Source organism: Onychostoma macrolepis, chromosome 18 (genome assembly GCF_012432095.1).
Source record: "Onychostoma macrolepis isolate SWU-2019 chromosome 18, ASM1243209v1, whole genome shotgun sequence".
Taxonomy (NCBI): domain Eukaryota; kingdom Metazoa; phylum Chordata; class Actinopteri; order Cypriniformes; family Cyprinidae; genus Onychostoma; species Onychostoma macrolepis.
The window spans coordinates 8,864,065-8,882,299 of record NC_081172.1 but is presented as its reverse complement, the minus strand read 5'-3'; the positions used below and the strand labels follow the sequence as shown (position 1 = coordinate 8,882,299).

Genomic DNA, 18,235 nt, shown 5'->3' with positions numbered 1-18,235 from the left:
ACAGTGTCCTCTCAAGCAACACACGGAGGGAACTTTTATACACAAAGGACTAGTCCATTACACACAGGTAATACTACAAACATCACATCACTTTATGAGCACGGACCACCACCGGAAGACAGCGCAGCACCCAGACAGCGCCCGCCCTCCACTCGTAGGTAACTTAAACTCAAAAGAAATAAATGTTAACAAAGTATACCATCAATAACTAGAAAGTGTGCACCAAAACCAGTCACTTATGGTATAAAATGCAAATTAAAAATAAAACCGTAAAGATGTCTGTCGTTACTATCTGTTTGTTCCAAATCTGTGTCTGTCGTTATTATGAAATGTAGATAGTGTATCTGTAACAAATGTTAAATCAAATACTAAACAAATCAAACTAACATGTACACAACTAAAAGGAGAAAAGTATCCATGTGTGCAGGTCAGCTACCGTTTTACTGTGTGGCCACGTCATTGGCCATCACATGGTGATTATGGTAACTGTTCCCAACTATTATCATGTGTGTGTGTGTGTGTGTGTGTGTGTTAATGACAATCTCTAGCCTAAATTAGCCAGCAGAATTACTCCCCACGAAGACCCAGAGGACCAGTAGTTGTGGATTCTAGTCCAGGATATTGTTGTTTCACCAGCCATTTGTAAGGTCTATTTAGTAACTATGTTAAACATGACGGAATAGTACACAGCAAAATGAAAATTTGCTTGTTTCTTCATCAGAACAGATTTAGAGAAATTTAGCAATGGAACATCTGCACTGAATGGGTGCCACCAGAATGAGAGTACAAACAGCTGCTAAAAACATCACAAAAAAGTTGCATGTTTGCAAGAAACAAATCCTTCTTTAAGGCATTTAACTTTAAATCATTTATTCATTCCAAAATATAAGTTCCATAACACTGTCTCCAGTGGAAAAAGTCTCTATTGTCCTCTCACATTAAAATGCACCGACATATTTGTTTAAAACTGTTTTGTAATGTTCGCATATGCAAACAGTGCTTGATCTGTGCATATTTTTCTTCTGACTCATACAACTTTTTCACTGGAGAAAGCGATATAATGGATTGAGGACTCCTAAACACACATCTTCACACATAAGATATTGTTGGACTGCAGTCATGTGGTTTACTTGTGCATTATTGCGATCTTTTTATCAGCTATTTGGACTCTCAATCTGACAGCACCCATTCACTGTAGAGGATGCCTGAGGATGCATTTTCAGCAAATTGTCAACTATTCCTTTAATTTGATTGCATAATTTGTTCTTAAGACAAGAATGCGTAGTTACATAATATGCCAGTGTAATATCCTTTACTGATAAGAAGACTTGACTGCATCTCCTGGTCAGGGCTTCTGTTTTTGTGTATACATAGGGTTACATTTCAACTAAGTTTAATAGTGCACTGCTCCAAAAGATAAAGATAACAACAGAAACACATTCATGTTTCCTGTGGTCGTGGCTGGAGATCATCAAGTATGGTTCACTTTACTCATTCCGCTGCACATTCAACAAGTAAATTAAAAACAATAATTTCCACACTGCTATTTGCCAAGATGATCATGTTTACAAAAGGGTGATGAGGGTGGCGTATTAGAACGTGAGGCCGCATTATTCGCACTCTTTGCTTAACCAAGCGTCACTTTAACAGGCCTCAGGTTGGCTGGAGCTCCAGCACGCGGAACATTCACCAGCTGCCACTGCGAAAAGCCATTTTAAATAATTCCTCAACACCATTATTATTCAAGCATAAAACATGGTCACTTGTTAGATACCATGGAATGAAAATGACACATTCACCTCCAGCCAGAGAGATTAGAGATAAGAGCCCCCGTTTTCATGTAAATTAAGTCAATATCTTTTCTAAACATTTAATGGTTTCCATCTCATGAGCTCCTCATCTTCATTCGATTGGTTTACTTTCTTCTGGGGTTTCTCTTTTGCAAATAAACTGTTCAATGTGGATTACAGGGCTTTTTAACTTGCTGCAAAGCAAGTTCCTGAATATTAAAACACCAAGTGTTTGATATGTTGTAAACAAGTAATGTTGCTTTGCCAGAGCAGTAATGAACCACACACACCATGCATAGTACAAATGTATTTTTTTTTTTTATTCCCTTTGAGCTAAATATTTAAAATACAACAACACTCGGCCCAGAGTCTTTTATATTCAAGACATCTCTATGACCATCTCCTGATCACCGTTTTTTTTTTTTTTTTTGGTTCATCTTGACCAAGTAACATTGTATACTGTGCTTCTGTAACACGACAGACCTTTGAAAATGTCACCCATCCCATATTTTTTTTTTTTTTGTCCTCTTTCTCATAAAGATAAGGCAGAAATGTGAATGTGGTTAATAGATGTCACTAAACCACATATGGCAGTCATATCTTCTGTTCAAGGGCATTTTTGTGAATACAGAAATGTTTGAGAAAGCAAATATAACGCATTTTTTATATTTTCAGTATCAAATATTCAACAAAAAATGTTGGAACAGCTTTAGGATCTGAAAAATGTTCTGCAGCCTAATATTTGTTCTTAAGGAAAAAGTTCTGAAAGGCAAATATTGAAAAAAAATTAATAAATAATAATAATAATAATATCTGTCTTTCCCAGTCTAGACTTTGACATTGTAGGAGCAGCATTTTGCTTGTCACTTTCATCACATCATTCCCCTCGTCTTACCCAGTGAGACTCATTAGCAGTTTCACTCTTTATGCATGTGACGTTCTCTATTATAACAGGAGTTTAATCTGGACTGAGGTTATCAGCATGATTCTATGAGTATCGTTTAACAGCTTTTCAGTGTGTGAGAGGTTAAGAATTTAACCTCAAAGATACTTTTAAATACTTAATGAATCATCACTCAATGTTCCCAGAGATAATGACCTCGAAACACAAACTGTATCCACCTAAGACTGATAAAATAATTTCCATTAATACACAGTGACAGTGAAATTATTACAGCTAGAACAGTCTGTTTCCAAAGTTGGTATTAACACATAACTTGACAAAGTTACTGCAGGTCTATCACAATTTGTAACACAAAACGTGATGTACTCGTAACAGGTGAACTGCAAACAGTGAGATTTGACTGCTAACCTTTAAATGGAAATTAAACATTCAAACAAAGGTGATGACTTTCGTGCTTAATAAACAGGCACTTCCCATTGTCTTCTGTTAATTCTCACACATGAGTGTAAATTACTGTAATTCTGATGTGTTATGGTGGCTGTAATAAGTCATCTTTCATTCCCAAGTTCAACATTCAACACCAAATAATTTTAGCTGCACAAAGTGATTCTGATCAAAAATGAATAATGTTGAAATAAAAATCAAGTAAAAAAAGTTTTTTCTTTTTTTTTTTTTAAATAATCTATGAAGCTGATAAAAGGTATAGCCTGTTTCTGCCAATGAATCAAAATTTAAAAATTTAAAAAGAATTAAAAAAAGGTAATTGTGACTGTTTTTCTCATAAATGTTTATTATTAAAAATCACAATTTTGAGGTGTAAAGTCAGATTTGTGGGATATAAACTCGCAGTTGTGAGATATATTGACATATCGCAAGACTTACTACTATAAACATTATAATTAAACTTTATTTGGAGTACTACTTATAAGCACAATGCACATTTCTTAATATTAAGCCTAAAATGTGTTTTAATGACTTTGATGCATCTTTAGTCAGACTTCAGCACTACTTCCGCACAATTAAAGTGCATTAAGTACAAAATTAGTTGTTACAATTTAGCAGACTTTTAGTATATCAGTTTAGTAAACTAAAAGTATAACTGCTAGGTATCTTTATTAAGTACATAAATATGAAAATGCGTTTGTAGTATACTTAGCACAAAATAAATGTATTTAAAATAATTTTAGTATATTTATTTTGCACTAGAGTGTATTATGCATTTCTGAGAAAAAAATTAAAAAATAAGAAGAATAACATGCTGAAGAGTTGTGAAGTACATAAAGACAGATTTTGTATAGGCTTTATGGACAGATAAGTTGAGAGTGACTCTTGAAGGACCAGCATCACATCCTCTTGTACCAATGTTTGAAGAATTTATCTTCCAGATTCTGGCAGTAAGTTGTAAGAATTACAGAACCTCAGACACTTTGAACTTCTGAGATGGACAACACACAAACACAGTGTATTAACATACAGACATCTGTTCCCACATCCCACTGAGAGAAAATGCAGGAAAACGCCTCTCACACATACAGTCATGGCCAAAAATATTGGCATCCTTGGTAAATATGATCAAAGGCGGCTATGAAAATTAATCTGCATTGTTAATCCTTTTGATCTTTTATATATATATATATATATATATATATATATATAAAAAGAAATTCACAAAAATCTAACCTTTCATTGGTTAATAAGAATTTAAAATGGGGGAAATATCATTATGAAATGAATGTTTTTCTCTAATACACACTGGCCACTATTAACGGCACCCTTTTATTCAATACTTTTTGAAACCTCCATTTGCCAGTTTAACAGCTCTAAATTTTCTCCTATAATACCAACCCATTCTCACTCCCAAGGCGTCACATATTGAAGCTTGGTCAGGACCACTTGGCGTCGCTTTTTGACGCTCAGGTACCCCTTTAGCGTCATTTTTATACTTGCAGGGTCCTCCATTGCTTTAAACAGGAAACCCTTAGCGTCAATATGCCGACGCCATACTGGGAATTTTATCGTCATAATTAAATTATATATTGGGTAATAACATTGCCATTATTGCATATATGTTGGGGTGTGATTTTTCAATGTAAACAGCCACAACAGTTTTATTTATATTACATTATTTACACATTTATGAGCACATAACCCAACCCCTGCCCCCAAACCTACCATTTGTCAATAAAACACAAGATATAACAGGCAGACACAACTACCGTCATAATTTATTCCAAAAATATGAATATTCCAAGTCTTCCGAGGCAAAACGATTGATTTGTGAGAGGAATAGACGCGATCGCCGTCTCCGTCCGCCGTTAAACTCATCCTGTGTGCTGCAGTCTGTGCGCGAATTCAAAAAATAGGCTTGTTTGAGATGAGCAAAATCTGCGCAGAACCGATCACCGCGAGATGCATGCCGGTTAGAAAAGTGTCCGAGTTACGTCCGCCTTGCTCTGATGTCATGCTGCTGACGTGTGCCAAAAAACTCTCGCGACAGCAAGGCGGCTGTGTAGGATTGAGCAGTCGCGCGCAGTTGCTCTCCACCAACTGCGCTGATCAAAAGCATGATGGGAAACGACTGACTGACGACATTGGTTCAGACAACCGTGATGCTGCCTTCTCTTCTAAAATGTTTTATTTTTTTAATCTGATTTCATGCTATTATGTATTTAAATTGTGCATGAATATTCCCAAACACTATAGTGTGATCTCTGTGTGAGATGTGATTGTTGTCATATTTTCTATAAAAATCTAAAATACATGTTTGAATTAAAATAAAAATGGAGGATAAATACGCCTTTCGTATGGAATTAAATAGCAAGCACTTTGAGTGTCTTGTTCATCATATTTATATTCATATAAAAGCAACAGAACTGAAATTATATCATGTTTATCAGCAGCACAGCATATGAGTGAGAATAACGCGATATCTGCCTTAGATCTCGTTCCACTTCGAGAGCTCTGAACTGTCCGTCTTGACTGCGCTTATTTCACTCCTCCCCTCACTGCAGCCGCCTGCTCTCGCCTACATTTCAGGCGAGGCGAGGCACATCTCAAACAAGCCTATTCTTTTGAATGAGATGTGAGCGCGTTAAGAGCAGGATCATTTTCAGCAGTTAAAACCTTGTGTTTTGCTCTCTTCTTCTCATAAAGACTTCGTATGGCTTCAGAAGAATTGGAATGCAACACGACTTGTTTGCAATGCTTTTATACTGCTTGTTTATGGTCAGTTTTTACAATAAATACCTGTGACTGCACTTATATTTTCCTGTTATGTGTTTTATATTGTTCAGAGGTGGGTAGGTTTAGGTTAGGGGTGGGGTTAGGTGCTCTAATAAAAGTTTTCACTATTGGCGTCTTATTAGTGACACGAAAGGCGTTTGACCATGCTTCAGTTTTTGACGCCTTGGGAGTGAGAATGGGTTGATAATACCTGATGAGGTTAGAGAACACCTGACAAGAGATCAGAGACCATTCCTTCATCCAGAATCACTCCAGACCCTTCAGATTCCCAGCTCCATGTTGGTGCTTCTCTTCAGTTCATCCCACTCATTTTCTATAGGGTTCAGGTCAGAGGACTGGAATGGCCATAGCAGAAGTTTGGTTTTGTGCTCAGTGACCCATTTTTGTGTTGTTTTTGAAGTTTGTGTTTGGATTATTATACGGTTGGAGGATCCAAACATGGCCCATTATAAGATTTCTAACAGAGTCAGTCACTTGATTTTTTTCTTTTGGTATTTGATAGAATCAGTGATGCCATGTGTCTAAACAAGATGTCCAGGACCTCCAGCAGGCCCACAACATCAAAGATACAGCAGTATATTTCATTATACACATGGGGTACTTTTTATCCCTGTGTTCACCAAACCCATCTTGAGTGTTTGCTGCTAAAATGCTAATTTTTTAGTTTCATCTGACCATAGAAGCCAGTCGCATTTGAAGTTCCAGTCGTGTCTGATAACTGAATATGCTGGAGTTTGTTTTTGGATGAGCTAGAATAATTTTTCTTGAAACCCTCCCAAACAACATGTGGTGATGTAGGTGCTGTTTGACAATTTTTTGACTCAACTATTTTCTGCAATTCTCCAGCTGTGATCCTTGGAGAGTCTTCAGCCACTCAAACTCTCCTTCTCGCCGTGCATTAGGACGATACAGACACACGTCCTCTTCCAGGCAGTTTCGTAACGTTTTATGTTGATTGGAAATTCTTAATTATTGCCCTGATGGTGGAAATGGGAATTTTCATTGCTCTAGCTCTTTTCTTAAAGCCACTTCACTAATTTGTGAAGCTCAATTATCTTTTGCTGCACATCAGAAATATATTCTTTGGTTTTTCTCATTGTGATGGATGATTAAGGGAATTCGGGCTTTGTTTTCCCTCCTATTTATATTTCTGTGAAACAGAAAGTCATGGATGGATAATTTCATGTTCATAATCACCCTGGAGTGCTCAAAATTGTGAATATGAATGGGAATATACTTCAGAGATGTTTTACTCATAAGAATTTCTATGGGTGCCAATATTTGTGTCCAGCTTGTATTTGAGAAAAACATTTATTTCATAATGATATTTCCCCCCAATTTAAATTCTTATTATCCAATGAAAGGTTAGATTTTTGTGATTTTTTAAAATAAAAGATCAAAAGGATTAACAATGCAGATTCATTTTCACTGCCTTCTTTGATCATATTTACCAAGGGTGCCGATATTTTTGACCATGACCGTATGCATCAGTTCCTTTTCATCCCCTTCCTTCCCCTCACCCATCCTTCCTTCACTCAACTCACTCAGAATGGTCAATAGTAGAATATAATGTTCTACATGAATGCAAGTGATATTTACAGTCATGTTTGGTATCATTTAAATTGTCTCAGGGCGTCTGGTGCAATGGTCTCATTCTTACAAGAAGTAAACTAAAAGGTAATACAGATCCTAAGAGATTAGAGATATTTTGCATACTGTAGAGGTCAGTTCCCAGTGCTTTTCATGCAAAATTACCCGTTGTCCCAAAAGGTGTTAACTCGATCAATACAAATTCCAATTGTTAGCTCCTGTTTCCATCTCGGGGGATGTTGATCTTGGTCTGAAGTACTTAAGGAAATGTTGCAAATGGATCGGGGCCTTTCTGTAGCCGGAATGAGCCCGTGATATGAAGCACGTTCACACACTTCATATTATGTATTTTTCTCAAGTCAGGTATGCATCTTACTCTTAGATTCATCTTTGAGATTTTGATGTCTTGTATTGATTTGATATCTTTGAATTGGCTGTATAATTGGCATAATACATATTTACTTGACTGATAATAAATTGTTACATTTGATTTTATTCTGACTTGCTCTGTAATTATTGACTGTAGTAGATTACGTTGTATCCTTGTTACCGCATTTCCTGCGTCAGGTTAGTAACGGACTAAGATTTAGTTGAGATGGAGCATAGGGCACACCAACTGTACAGTATCTTTAGAGATCCGGCTAACACTTTGTATTAGTTCAAGTGTACTTAAGATTGTAAGGGCTTATATGGAATTTCAGCTTAGGTCAACTGGATGTTGTTCGACCAACCTAAATAGGGTGAGCCTAACCTCTGTTTATTGTAATATTATTCTAGCTAAGTGTACATGGGGTAACCATGGCATGACCATACCAAAGCTACTATCAGGAAAAGTAATGTTGGTCGGCTTATATCTGTAGTAGTGGTCGTAACCTCTGACTAGAAATAGTGTTGCTTTAATCAAGTGTGTACAAATCTATGGGGGCTAATTAAAGGTACTTTTAGAATGAGCAAGCATGGGAGCAGCCGTCTAAAGTATTAGCCAATTACCTCTGTCTAATAACCAAGACTGATAAGAATGTGACTGTATGATACGCTAACGGCCGAAGCGATATCTTTCAGTGACATGAGCACTCGAATGAACGAGTCCAATAATAAAGAGTTAACTAGAATAATCAAATGTCATAATAATAATAATAATTAGAAATGAACAAATAATTAATTGACATTTCAATCTAATTTAGAGGTCATAATAAAATGGGAGTCCGATTAGATACTAAAATGGAGTTAGATTTGAATTTAACCTAAATTTAATAACTTTGCGCACTGAAAAGACCAAACACGCAAGAAACCTTCATCCACCATTGGATACCTTCTTTGGGCCAAGTGCGTGGACCTTTTAGTTTTAGGAGCTCAATTTTATTCCATCTCCTATCCTGAAAAGTCTGTTTTGCAGAGATTGACTAAAATGAGCTCCTAAAACTTACTGCCAGATTCTGGAAGATAAATTCTTCAAACAGTGGTACAAGAGGATGTGATGCTGGTCCTTCAAGAGTCACTCTCAGCTTATCTGTCCGTAAAGCCTATACAAAATCAGTCTTCATGTATTTCACAACACTTCAGCATGTTATTCTTATTAACCTATTTAATCCCACCGACTGATGTTTTAGTGCACTTCCTGCAAATATGGAAAAAATAAAGGGTCATTAAATATGTGCAGTTTCACATGATTAGTGCAAATTGTCACATGACCAGAGCAGTTTATTTCTTGTTTGCACCTTGAGCAGATGATGGATGCATCAAAGCTCCAAAACGAAAGGTTAGTAAAGTATGTTAACATAAAGATATGACAAAGATTTTTGGTACAGATTTTTAGGGTGTCTAGTATTAATAAATACATTTGCATATATTCAGTTTTGTTGAGAGTGGTCATAGAGTGAGTAAACATGTTGATGGTCACAATAGTGACCGGTGGGATAACGGTGAACTTTATTTTACAATATAATCTAATGGCAGTTGCTAGTGAAAATGACAATGACAATATAATCTTTACAAAATATTGCACTAAATTAAAAATTCAAATGTTAGAAAAATGTAACAATAATGATGTTGCAATACTCGTAGCATTGATTTAAAAATTTGATGTTATATTTTAGAAAAAAGTAACAATTTTGAAGTGCAGTGATGATTTTTTTGTTTTTTATCTCAATGTTCCTATCGATGTTGCATAAGTTTTTTTTATGCATAATAGTAACCCTAAAATGTGATCAAACACTTTAAAATAGCTGAGCTAAGACATATAACAATTTGTATGACTGCAGAAATATGTGATTTCAGTACTCTCCATATCCCACCAGTCACTATTGTGACCGAACATAAAACACAATTTTTCACACACTTTTTCACAAAAAATAATTATTGATTATTTCAAAGGGTTACTAATGACACATCATTTGGATATTTTCATGTCTGGGAAAGTGAGGGTAATTTTTTTTGCATTTTTTACCCAAGCAAGGTCTCTGAGAACCTGACACACTGCACTTGTGAAGAATCCAGGAAGGTTGCAGTTTTGGAAAATGATGGTGCTGGAGATTAAATTATTCCTGATGGTTTCACACCTCATTCTTCACCTTAATTCTTAATTATTTTGCAGTTAACGTGTCTTTTCTTCTCCACCTGTTTTTTTTCTGACCCTGCTGACCCAATGCCCAATGGTCATGCCTTAACTTTGCTAATTCTATTATTGCATTATTATTGCATCCTTCTCATGGGCATTTAATTATTATTATTATTATTATTTTTTACTTTTAGTCTGAGTTCAATCTCTTTTTTGGCTCATTTTATCTTTTTTAAGAGTTTTTGACTTTCAACCTTCATGGACTATCTATATATCACTTAGAAATCATTAAATACAAAATCAATAGTAGTTATTAAGATTGATGTGGTTTGGAATTGGTCAAATGTTCTTGGAAAAACAAATATGACCAGAATATCAACTTGCCTAATAATACTGCACACAGTGTATATGGAAGCTTGTTTCTGCCACTGAATACAAATTTAAAATGTTGTATGATAGAGTTGTATGATATAAATGTGCAATTCTGACTTTTTTTTCCTCAGAAATGCATAATAAACCCTAGTGCAAAATAAATATACTAAAATTATTTAAAAAATATGACCAGAATTTCAGCTTGCCTAATAATTCTGCACACAGTGTAATGGTGTTCTAAAACTGTCAAATAACAAATAAATAAAACATTTCCCAGTTCACTGCTAACAGCTCATTCTAATTAAGCCTAATTCTACAATATATAAACAAATATTAATGATATTTATGACAAATTAATTTCCTAAAATAAGTCTAGATTTTAAAAATGTTCTCAAGTAAATGTAAACGCCACCTGCCTGTGCAAAATTGCACAATAGGATGGTGTTGGTGTATGTCTGTATTGACCGCAGTCAAATAATGAAATAGTTAACTTTGTAAAACAGCTACAATACTGTGAGCAAATCAACATCTACATGGGAGCAAGGACATTACTTATTCATTATTACTCTAAAAACAGTGTAAGTTACCTGGACATGTGATTAAGCGCTGATCAGCCCCCCTCCGTCAATATGGAGCGCTTTAATCCTGTGCTGATGAGTATTGATGAGCGGATAGTCTAAGCTTGGGTGATGAAGTGTTGTTAAGTGTGTGTGCGCTGGTTACTGTGTCTGTGCGTGTTTAGACTTCCCTTTCCTGATACACTCATTACAGGCAGGTATTGATTACTGAGTAATGCGTCCTTGTCAAGGTGATGACTGCATGTGCATGTGTACGCATGCATGCTTATATCACAGTATGAAAACTTAATAATCACCATTTTTATTTTGTACTCCATGTCTAACCTGTCTCATATGCCAGTCAATAACTGCATGTGAGCATGCATGTAGTCTGTAGACGTAAAGCTTGTGTGTGTGTGTGTGTGTGTTTGTGTGTGTGAGCCTCTTTTGGATAGCTGGTAATTGCAATGGAGATGTGCTAGCCGTATTACTGTTGGCGGGATGATTGGCTGGCTCTTTCTCCATAGTGAGTCGATAATGAGATGGCCCAGGTGATGCGGCTGTCGTCAATAATTCATGAGTCAACATTGCTACACAGTACCGTTCCCCTATTCGGCAAAACATAGCGGGGAAAAAACCCCCCAAAAACAAGCGAAATAAACATATTCCTCCTATCCCCCTTTACGCAGGGCTTGTGGGAGAACGGAACGACGCAGGTAGATGTCGCTGGATGTCTGCTCTCATTTTAGCTGTAGGACGGACTAACGCAACAGTAATCTAGGGTGTCTGCGTCTTCGTCTGCATCCTTTTCCATGGCTGTGAATCAAACCCAGTGCTGAATTTTCACACCCTCAATGGTGAGAATGGAATCCCTGCAGGCTATTACAATATGCTAACAAGAGGTGTGAAGCTCTGCTGCTGTCCATTTCAAAGTTCAACATCTCGAAAAGACTGCATGGACTATCTTATAGATGGTATAGCTGAATGTTCTTATAGAAGATGGGCAGAAAAGGTTACTGCTTTTATTATAGATGTGATTTTCACAAATTAAGCTGCAGTGCTAATGTGGGCAATGCAAATATGAACCTGGTCTACAATGTGGTTTTGTTACCCCGTCAGCATCTGTTGGTGTTGGTCAGTGCTCCACTCAGCGGCAGCTGAACTCAAGACAAAACACTCCTCAAGGCCAAAAAGCTGGATGAGAAAACAACTGCGTTCAGAGAGAAGGTGATGTCTAGACAGCAAACACGGGCCAAGACAGCTGGACCTCAGTGCTCCCTGCACAAACTCCAGAAAGAACTGTTGTGTATTGACATACTCTCTCTCTCTCTCTCTCTCTCACACACACACATGTTTCAGTGTGTTGATATATTGCGCTCTTATTTCCAGCAGGCACACTTGAGGCTTTCTCTCTGTCTTCAGTTTTACCCAATCAGGAGCTCTGAGGGACAATTAGGTCTCCGACAGCTCGGTTTCTCTTCTGGTGTAAGGTGGAATCTGGCCCCAGGGCTCTCACCTGCCACATCCATCTCACACACACACACACACACACACACACACACACAAATAACATTCTAAGAAAGGATTACAAAAAAAAAAGCTTTGTAAATGCAGCGGCACATGTCTATGTACCATTTTTTACCTCACAAAAAACTGAATATTAATTGCATCATGCCATAGAATTAATATTCATGAGCCAGGTGCATAAGATATAAAATAATCACACACACTCTTCTGACCTTTTCAGGTTGTTCCAATGCTCCTGCTTCCAAGTGCCGTCGTGAAAAAATACATCACAGATGAGACAGCATGACACTTCGAGATATAACAGGATCAGAGGGAAGTGAATGGTGTGCAGGGAGAGCAGAAATGAAAGATAGAGATGACTGAAAAACAAAACATAAACAGCACTACATTCATGCTTTTTCATGCCCCAAAATGAACTGAATTTTATTTACCAGTCTCCAGTCAACCAGGACAGATGCGAACACAGTGTGCGTCCAGCATCTGTGTCACTTCGTCAAACAGTCATCCAGATACAAAAACATACAGTGGCTGGAAAAAATACACAAAAATGAAATATATAGACACTTTTATATTAAAAAAATAATAATATTACAAAAAAATGTCATTGCATTAGATGCAAACTATCAAACCAAGTGTCATCTGCAAACAAATGATGCCAGACCTTTTCTCAGAACTAACATCACTTTTCTGAGCCATTTGTGCAATGATTCTGAACCAATAAAATATTCTGTTTATAAAGTGTGCTTGTGTTATATTTCTTTAAAATAAATGCCACTTGGTTTGATATTTTGCTTTGTAATGCAATGATATTCAGATATTTTAATGCCGTTTTAATTTAGATAATAAAAAGTTATGGCTTAATTGTCCAAATATTTTTTGAGAGCACTGAACATTTATATGGATTAAACTGTAAATTAATTAACTGCTGGACCAGCTTTGCATTTTAAATTTAAATTGCTTCACAAGACTGGAGACGTGTGGACTACTTGTGTCATTTTTTTAAGCTGTTTGAACTCTTATTCTAATGAAACCCATTCACTATTCCCTTAATAGGGGTCCAAAATAGCACTGGACCCCATTGACTTTCATTGTAGGTTTTCAAAATATCTCTTCATTTTTAGGAAACTGTGCCTTTAAGGACAATGCAATTGATCACTCCAATTTTAAATATTTTGTGACCATTAGTTGTATCAATGTAGTAGGTCAGGAGGTGAATGACTGACACTGAGAGGGTTTTCTCTCTGCTCTATCTGCCATTTTAAAGCAAGAACACTGTCAGAGGATTTAGAAGTCATCAAAATTTGTGGAGACAAATCCCTCATGTCACCTGTGAGAGAGGGATAGGAGATGAAAGCTGCTTCTATCCTACAAATAAATGGAGTAAGTGTAGAATAAATGGAGATCGTGACAGCCACCAACCTGCCTGACAGAGACTCAGCATATGCCTTTACTCGCCAGTTTGAGACATATTTGACTGAAATGAATACATGATGTTAAAACATGTCAAACGTTCAAAGTTTCAATAATAATCAAGAGTGTAATACAAACCAGTAGATTGCATACAAGTGCCACCAAATGAAACATGCTCTCCATAAAAATGACTTGAATAGGGTTAAATGGTTTAAAGGGGTCATGAACTGAGAAACCAAAATTCCCTTGATCTTTTGACATATAAGAGTTCATTGTACTATAAAAACATCCTGTAAGTTTCAGAACTCAAAACTTCGTCGTTAGTCTGAAAACAGCTTATATTGAACGCAGTCTGCCAAAACGAAAGCTTGTGGAATGTTCTACTCTATGATGTAATCGAGTGGATAAGCACGGCTTCCACAGAAGATGATCAACGCCTGCTTCTACATCACTGCCTGTTTAGCCCCGCCCTCCGAATTGTGCATGTAGTGTTTACCAGAGATATGAACGCACAAGTCTACGCAGAAACCAAACGATAAAGATGCTTTGAAGACAAGCTGCTGTGCCAAGTTGTGGAAAAACATTGTTTGCGTTGAATTCCTTCTGATCCCAACATTAGGAAAGAGTGAATGAACTTTAGTCAGTAAGAACTCGGCCCTTTGTTCACTTCATTTTTACAGCGGATTGGTTTACAAACAAGGCACAATTCGACACGGAAGTTTAAAAAAGATTGAAACTAAAAGCTGATGCTGTGCCGGCTATATTAGATTCGACAGTAATGTTGCAACACAAGTGTGAGTAACTGTTTTTATTACGTGGCCTATTTAAACAGACTGATGAGTTCTGATGAGGGGGGTTAAAAACAGGACTAAAATAGCTTACTTCTAAATTTTTTTTTCTTGATAACATTGTAAATGGACCTCAGAGAACAGTCCAAAATAAAAAAAACAAATCCTTGATTTCATGGCAACTTTAACTTTTCTCTTAAATCAAGCTAGAGGCTAATCTTGGAAATAGTAATTCTATTGACTTCATTGAGGCCATGAACACCTGTGCACACTTATCGACCCAAACACATGTTCCAGTTACACGCCATTACCCAGATCCGAATGGCAAAGCATGATCATTTATTGATTTCTACTCTTTCAGCAAGGTTTCACACGTTTGTGCTTTCACAAAGAGTAATTGTTATGACAAAAAGGCGGTGACTTAATATAACAAACTTCTGCCAGAACGGTGGCTCTAGTATTTATACAGAGTGATTAAGAATTGATGTGGGCCAAAAACAGAGTATGAAACCAAAATGAGACTCATTCAGTCGAGTGAGGAGGTGGGGGGTGATTACATTGCTGGCTCGCCATTATTCTTTTATATTATAGTCACAATGATAAAAAAAAGTACAATCAAGTCTTGTTATTCAGACCTTAAACTGGGTAATTCACACAAGTATAACTGCAAAAGTTCCCTATTCTTTTCTCAAAGTATAAGCATCACTTTTCAAACTGAGAGCAACTTGCAGGGTTCCAAGGGTTCATTTTCAGATTATTTATACCGAAGCAGTCAGTTTGTTAGACTGTACTCTGGCATCTCCAGGGAAATGTTAATGGTGGTTTATGAGCTAATTATTTCAGTTAATCAAATTGGCGAGAAATTATCAGATGATATTTGTTCTAAGCGATGATGACTCTAGACGGTCAGAGTCGTATTTTTTTTCTGACTTCAAAATTAATGCAAAAGCTAGTTAAATGCCTGAGCTAGTTCATTAAACCACAATTAATATGCAAGTGTACCTTGACCTTCAAACCAAGACATTTCCATTTTTTTAACAGCTACATTTGACAAGTAGGACAAGTATTCAATTTTAGACCTTTCTAACAACATTATTTAGGTGAGCCTAATAAAATATTGCTGTATGAAAGATGGTACAAAGATACAAATGGATACCTGTGTCTATGCTATAAATATGAATTAAACATACAATTTTATATATAGATTGAACAATTTTCTATTATACAATTGTATATGAATTACCCATTTGCAGCTATATTATACAATATATCAATAAAAAGGATTTTTTTTTTATAAAATAAAAAAAAATATTTACAGCATAAAATCAGAAATCCAGTATCCATCTTCTCATATGTTCATAAAAATAATAATAATGGCCAAGGCTTTTAAACCTTGTAAGGTTGTTGTGAACACTTTAGTTTGCTATATCCTTAAAATACCAATATTCTTATGTGCATATGTTGGTTTATTTATTATATCAGCCATGTCCCCTATGGAATGTAAATATTTCATGACATTTCTCCATCACTGAATCTGGTTATTCTTGCTTTGGTCTGCAGACAAGCTTAAAACAAACAAGCAAAGTTAAAGTGGTGGGAAGTACAGTAACAGCTTTATTAAATTAGTGCAAAAGACAGACAAAACTCATTCACCACGTCATCTTTTACTTTGCATTTTCAGAACTTACGGGGTCTTTCACACAAACCCACACACACATTTCATTTTGTTTTTGCCTGTTATCTTTTTCCTGTCTTTCTTTTTTTGTTGTCTTCTTCTCACAAGCGCAAAAAAGGGAAGAAAAAAAAAAAAGAACCACTGAATCAACAGCCTTCCTTGGCCTCTGTGACTTTGACCCAAGGGGAGAGGGAGAAAAATATAATAAACGCCATACCATCAGAAACAAGTATCACAAGACAGATTCGCTCTCTGTCTGCAAATCGCTCTCCAGACTCAAGAACCGCACTCTAAACAAGAGCTTGTACATGAGAGGGAAAAAAAAGAGGAAAAAACATCAATGGCATTAGAAATAGTCCCTAAAATTTTCCAAAAACATACAGTTTTTTTTTTTTTTTCTCGTGAGGGGTCATTAAAGAATAAGCGATCAAAGTACATAAGTTAATTAATATATTTGTACATTGGTAAAAAATAAAATATATATAGTGTACATTTCCCCCCACCATTTCACACATTACTATAAAGATATATTGTGTTCCACTCCATAACAACTAATGCAATTGAACCAAAAACAAAAATAAAAAGACGCAAGAGATGCTTTTTTTTTTTAGACTCTGAAGGCTTCTGGCTACCACCCTGCCCTAAGAAAACACAACCACTGCAGACTAAAGAGGCCTTGTGTCCTTCCCTTACATTAGTAAACAAGATCAAATACAGTAGTCTTTAACCAGAGGAAACTAAAGTACATTGAAATGTCCAATCGCTTTGCCCCCTTCCAATATTTCTTTGTTCAGTGAAAGAGAGAGTTCGAGCATTGAGGCGGTGCCTTCCGTGATGTATTCCAGAGGTATGAGAAGACAGGAAGTGCAGGGAGAATACAGAAGGAGAGTTCCTGGTGAAAAGGTGGAGGTGCACCGGTTGGGGATAGAGAGAGAGAGACGATGGTGAAAAAGAGGAGAGCAAAAATGAGGGGTGCAAAGTGTCTTTTGGGGGTGAGGTCTTCTCTCTCTCGGCCTGGTTTGCGTGTGGAGAAGAGAAGAAGGTTTTCTTCAGTGTTGCAAAAGGACTACAGAAAGAATCAGGGGAATTTACAAGCCTGAGAAAGAGAAAAGAGAAAAGAAAACAGCGATTAAACACCATTTGAAAGTTTAACAGAACATCTGTGGAGGTAATAAACTCAGTTTCTCTTACCAGGTTTGAAATTTTTAAAGCAACATGAGATATTCGCTGTAATGTTTGTGCAATGACTGCATAAAAAACATGAACAACCACAACAAAGCAATGAATTAATAAATTAAACCAATTAGGAACAAAATGCCACTTTCGTTGAAGCTCCAGGAACCCTTACAGCCTTTTATTTTTTTTGCCTTCGCTTTCTTTCCTTACTCCACGCCACCATCATCGTAAAATATAATTAAAATGTAACTGAAAAATGCAGGGTCTAATTTCGCAAGACTTGAGTGAAATGAATTGGCCTGCGGATCTCAGAAATTCAACAGTGATCGAACCGTGCCAGATCCGATGCGAGGGAATATTAAATGCGGAGGGGGGGACTATTGATTTTTTCCCCCCTTTGCTGCTTGTTGTTTCTTTTCACTAGATACATTTGTACAGCTTGGTCCTAAATGGCAGTGGAAGGAAAATAAGACTTGAACGGCACTTAAGAGCGCGGCCGAGGTTGCTCCGTTCCACAAATGCCATTTACAAATTATAATGAGACTCCAGTCCCGTTTGTTCATGTGCTGAGGGCCCGAAACGCATCCAGGTAATGCTTTTTCCCTTAAGCGGACGAGTGTGAGTCTGAAACATCAAAATATACAAC

The 18,235-nt window shown here is 36.6% G+C and overlaps 1 protein-coding gene and 1 long non-coding RNA gene across 4 annotated transcripts in view; both read right to left on the bottom strand.

The window, feature by feature from the left end:
* Positions 1-12,460: 12,460 nt before the first annotated feature.
* Positions 12,461-13,068, bottom strand: LOC131524532 (uncharacterized). Its single transcript, XR_009266993.1, has 3 exons — positions 12,972-13,068; positions 12,753-12,828; positions 12,461-12,587 (listed from the first exon to the last, which is right to left on the bottom strand). It is a non-coding gene; the product is annotated as an uncharacterized LOC131524532 (long non-coding RNA).
* A 3,236-nt stretch (positions 13,069-16,304) lies between these two features.
* The window catches only part of cdh13 (cadherin 13, H-cadherin (heart)), a 341,165-nt gene continuing 339,234 nt past the window's right edge, over positions 16,305-18,235 (bottom strand). For all 3 annotated transcript variants that reach the window (XM_058751362.1, XM_058751363.1, XM_058751364.1), the window contains one exon: positions 16,305-17,509. In XM_058751362.1, coding sequence (XP_058607345.1) covers positions 17,502-17,509 — 8 coding nt within the window. In that variant the 3' untranslated portion in view covers positions 16,305-17,501. The remainder of the gene's footprint in view (positions 17,510-18,235) is intronic.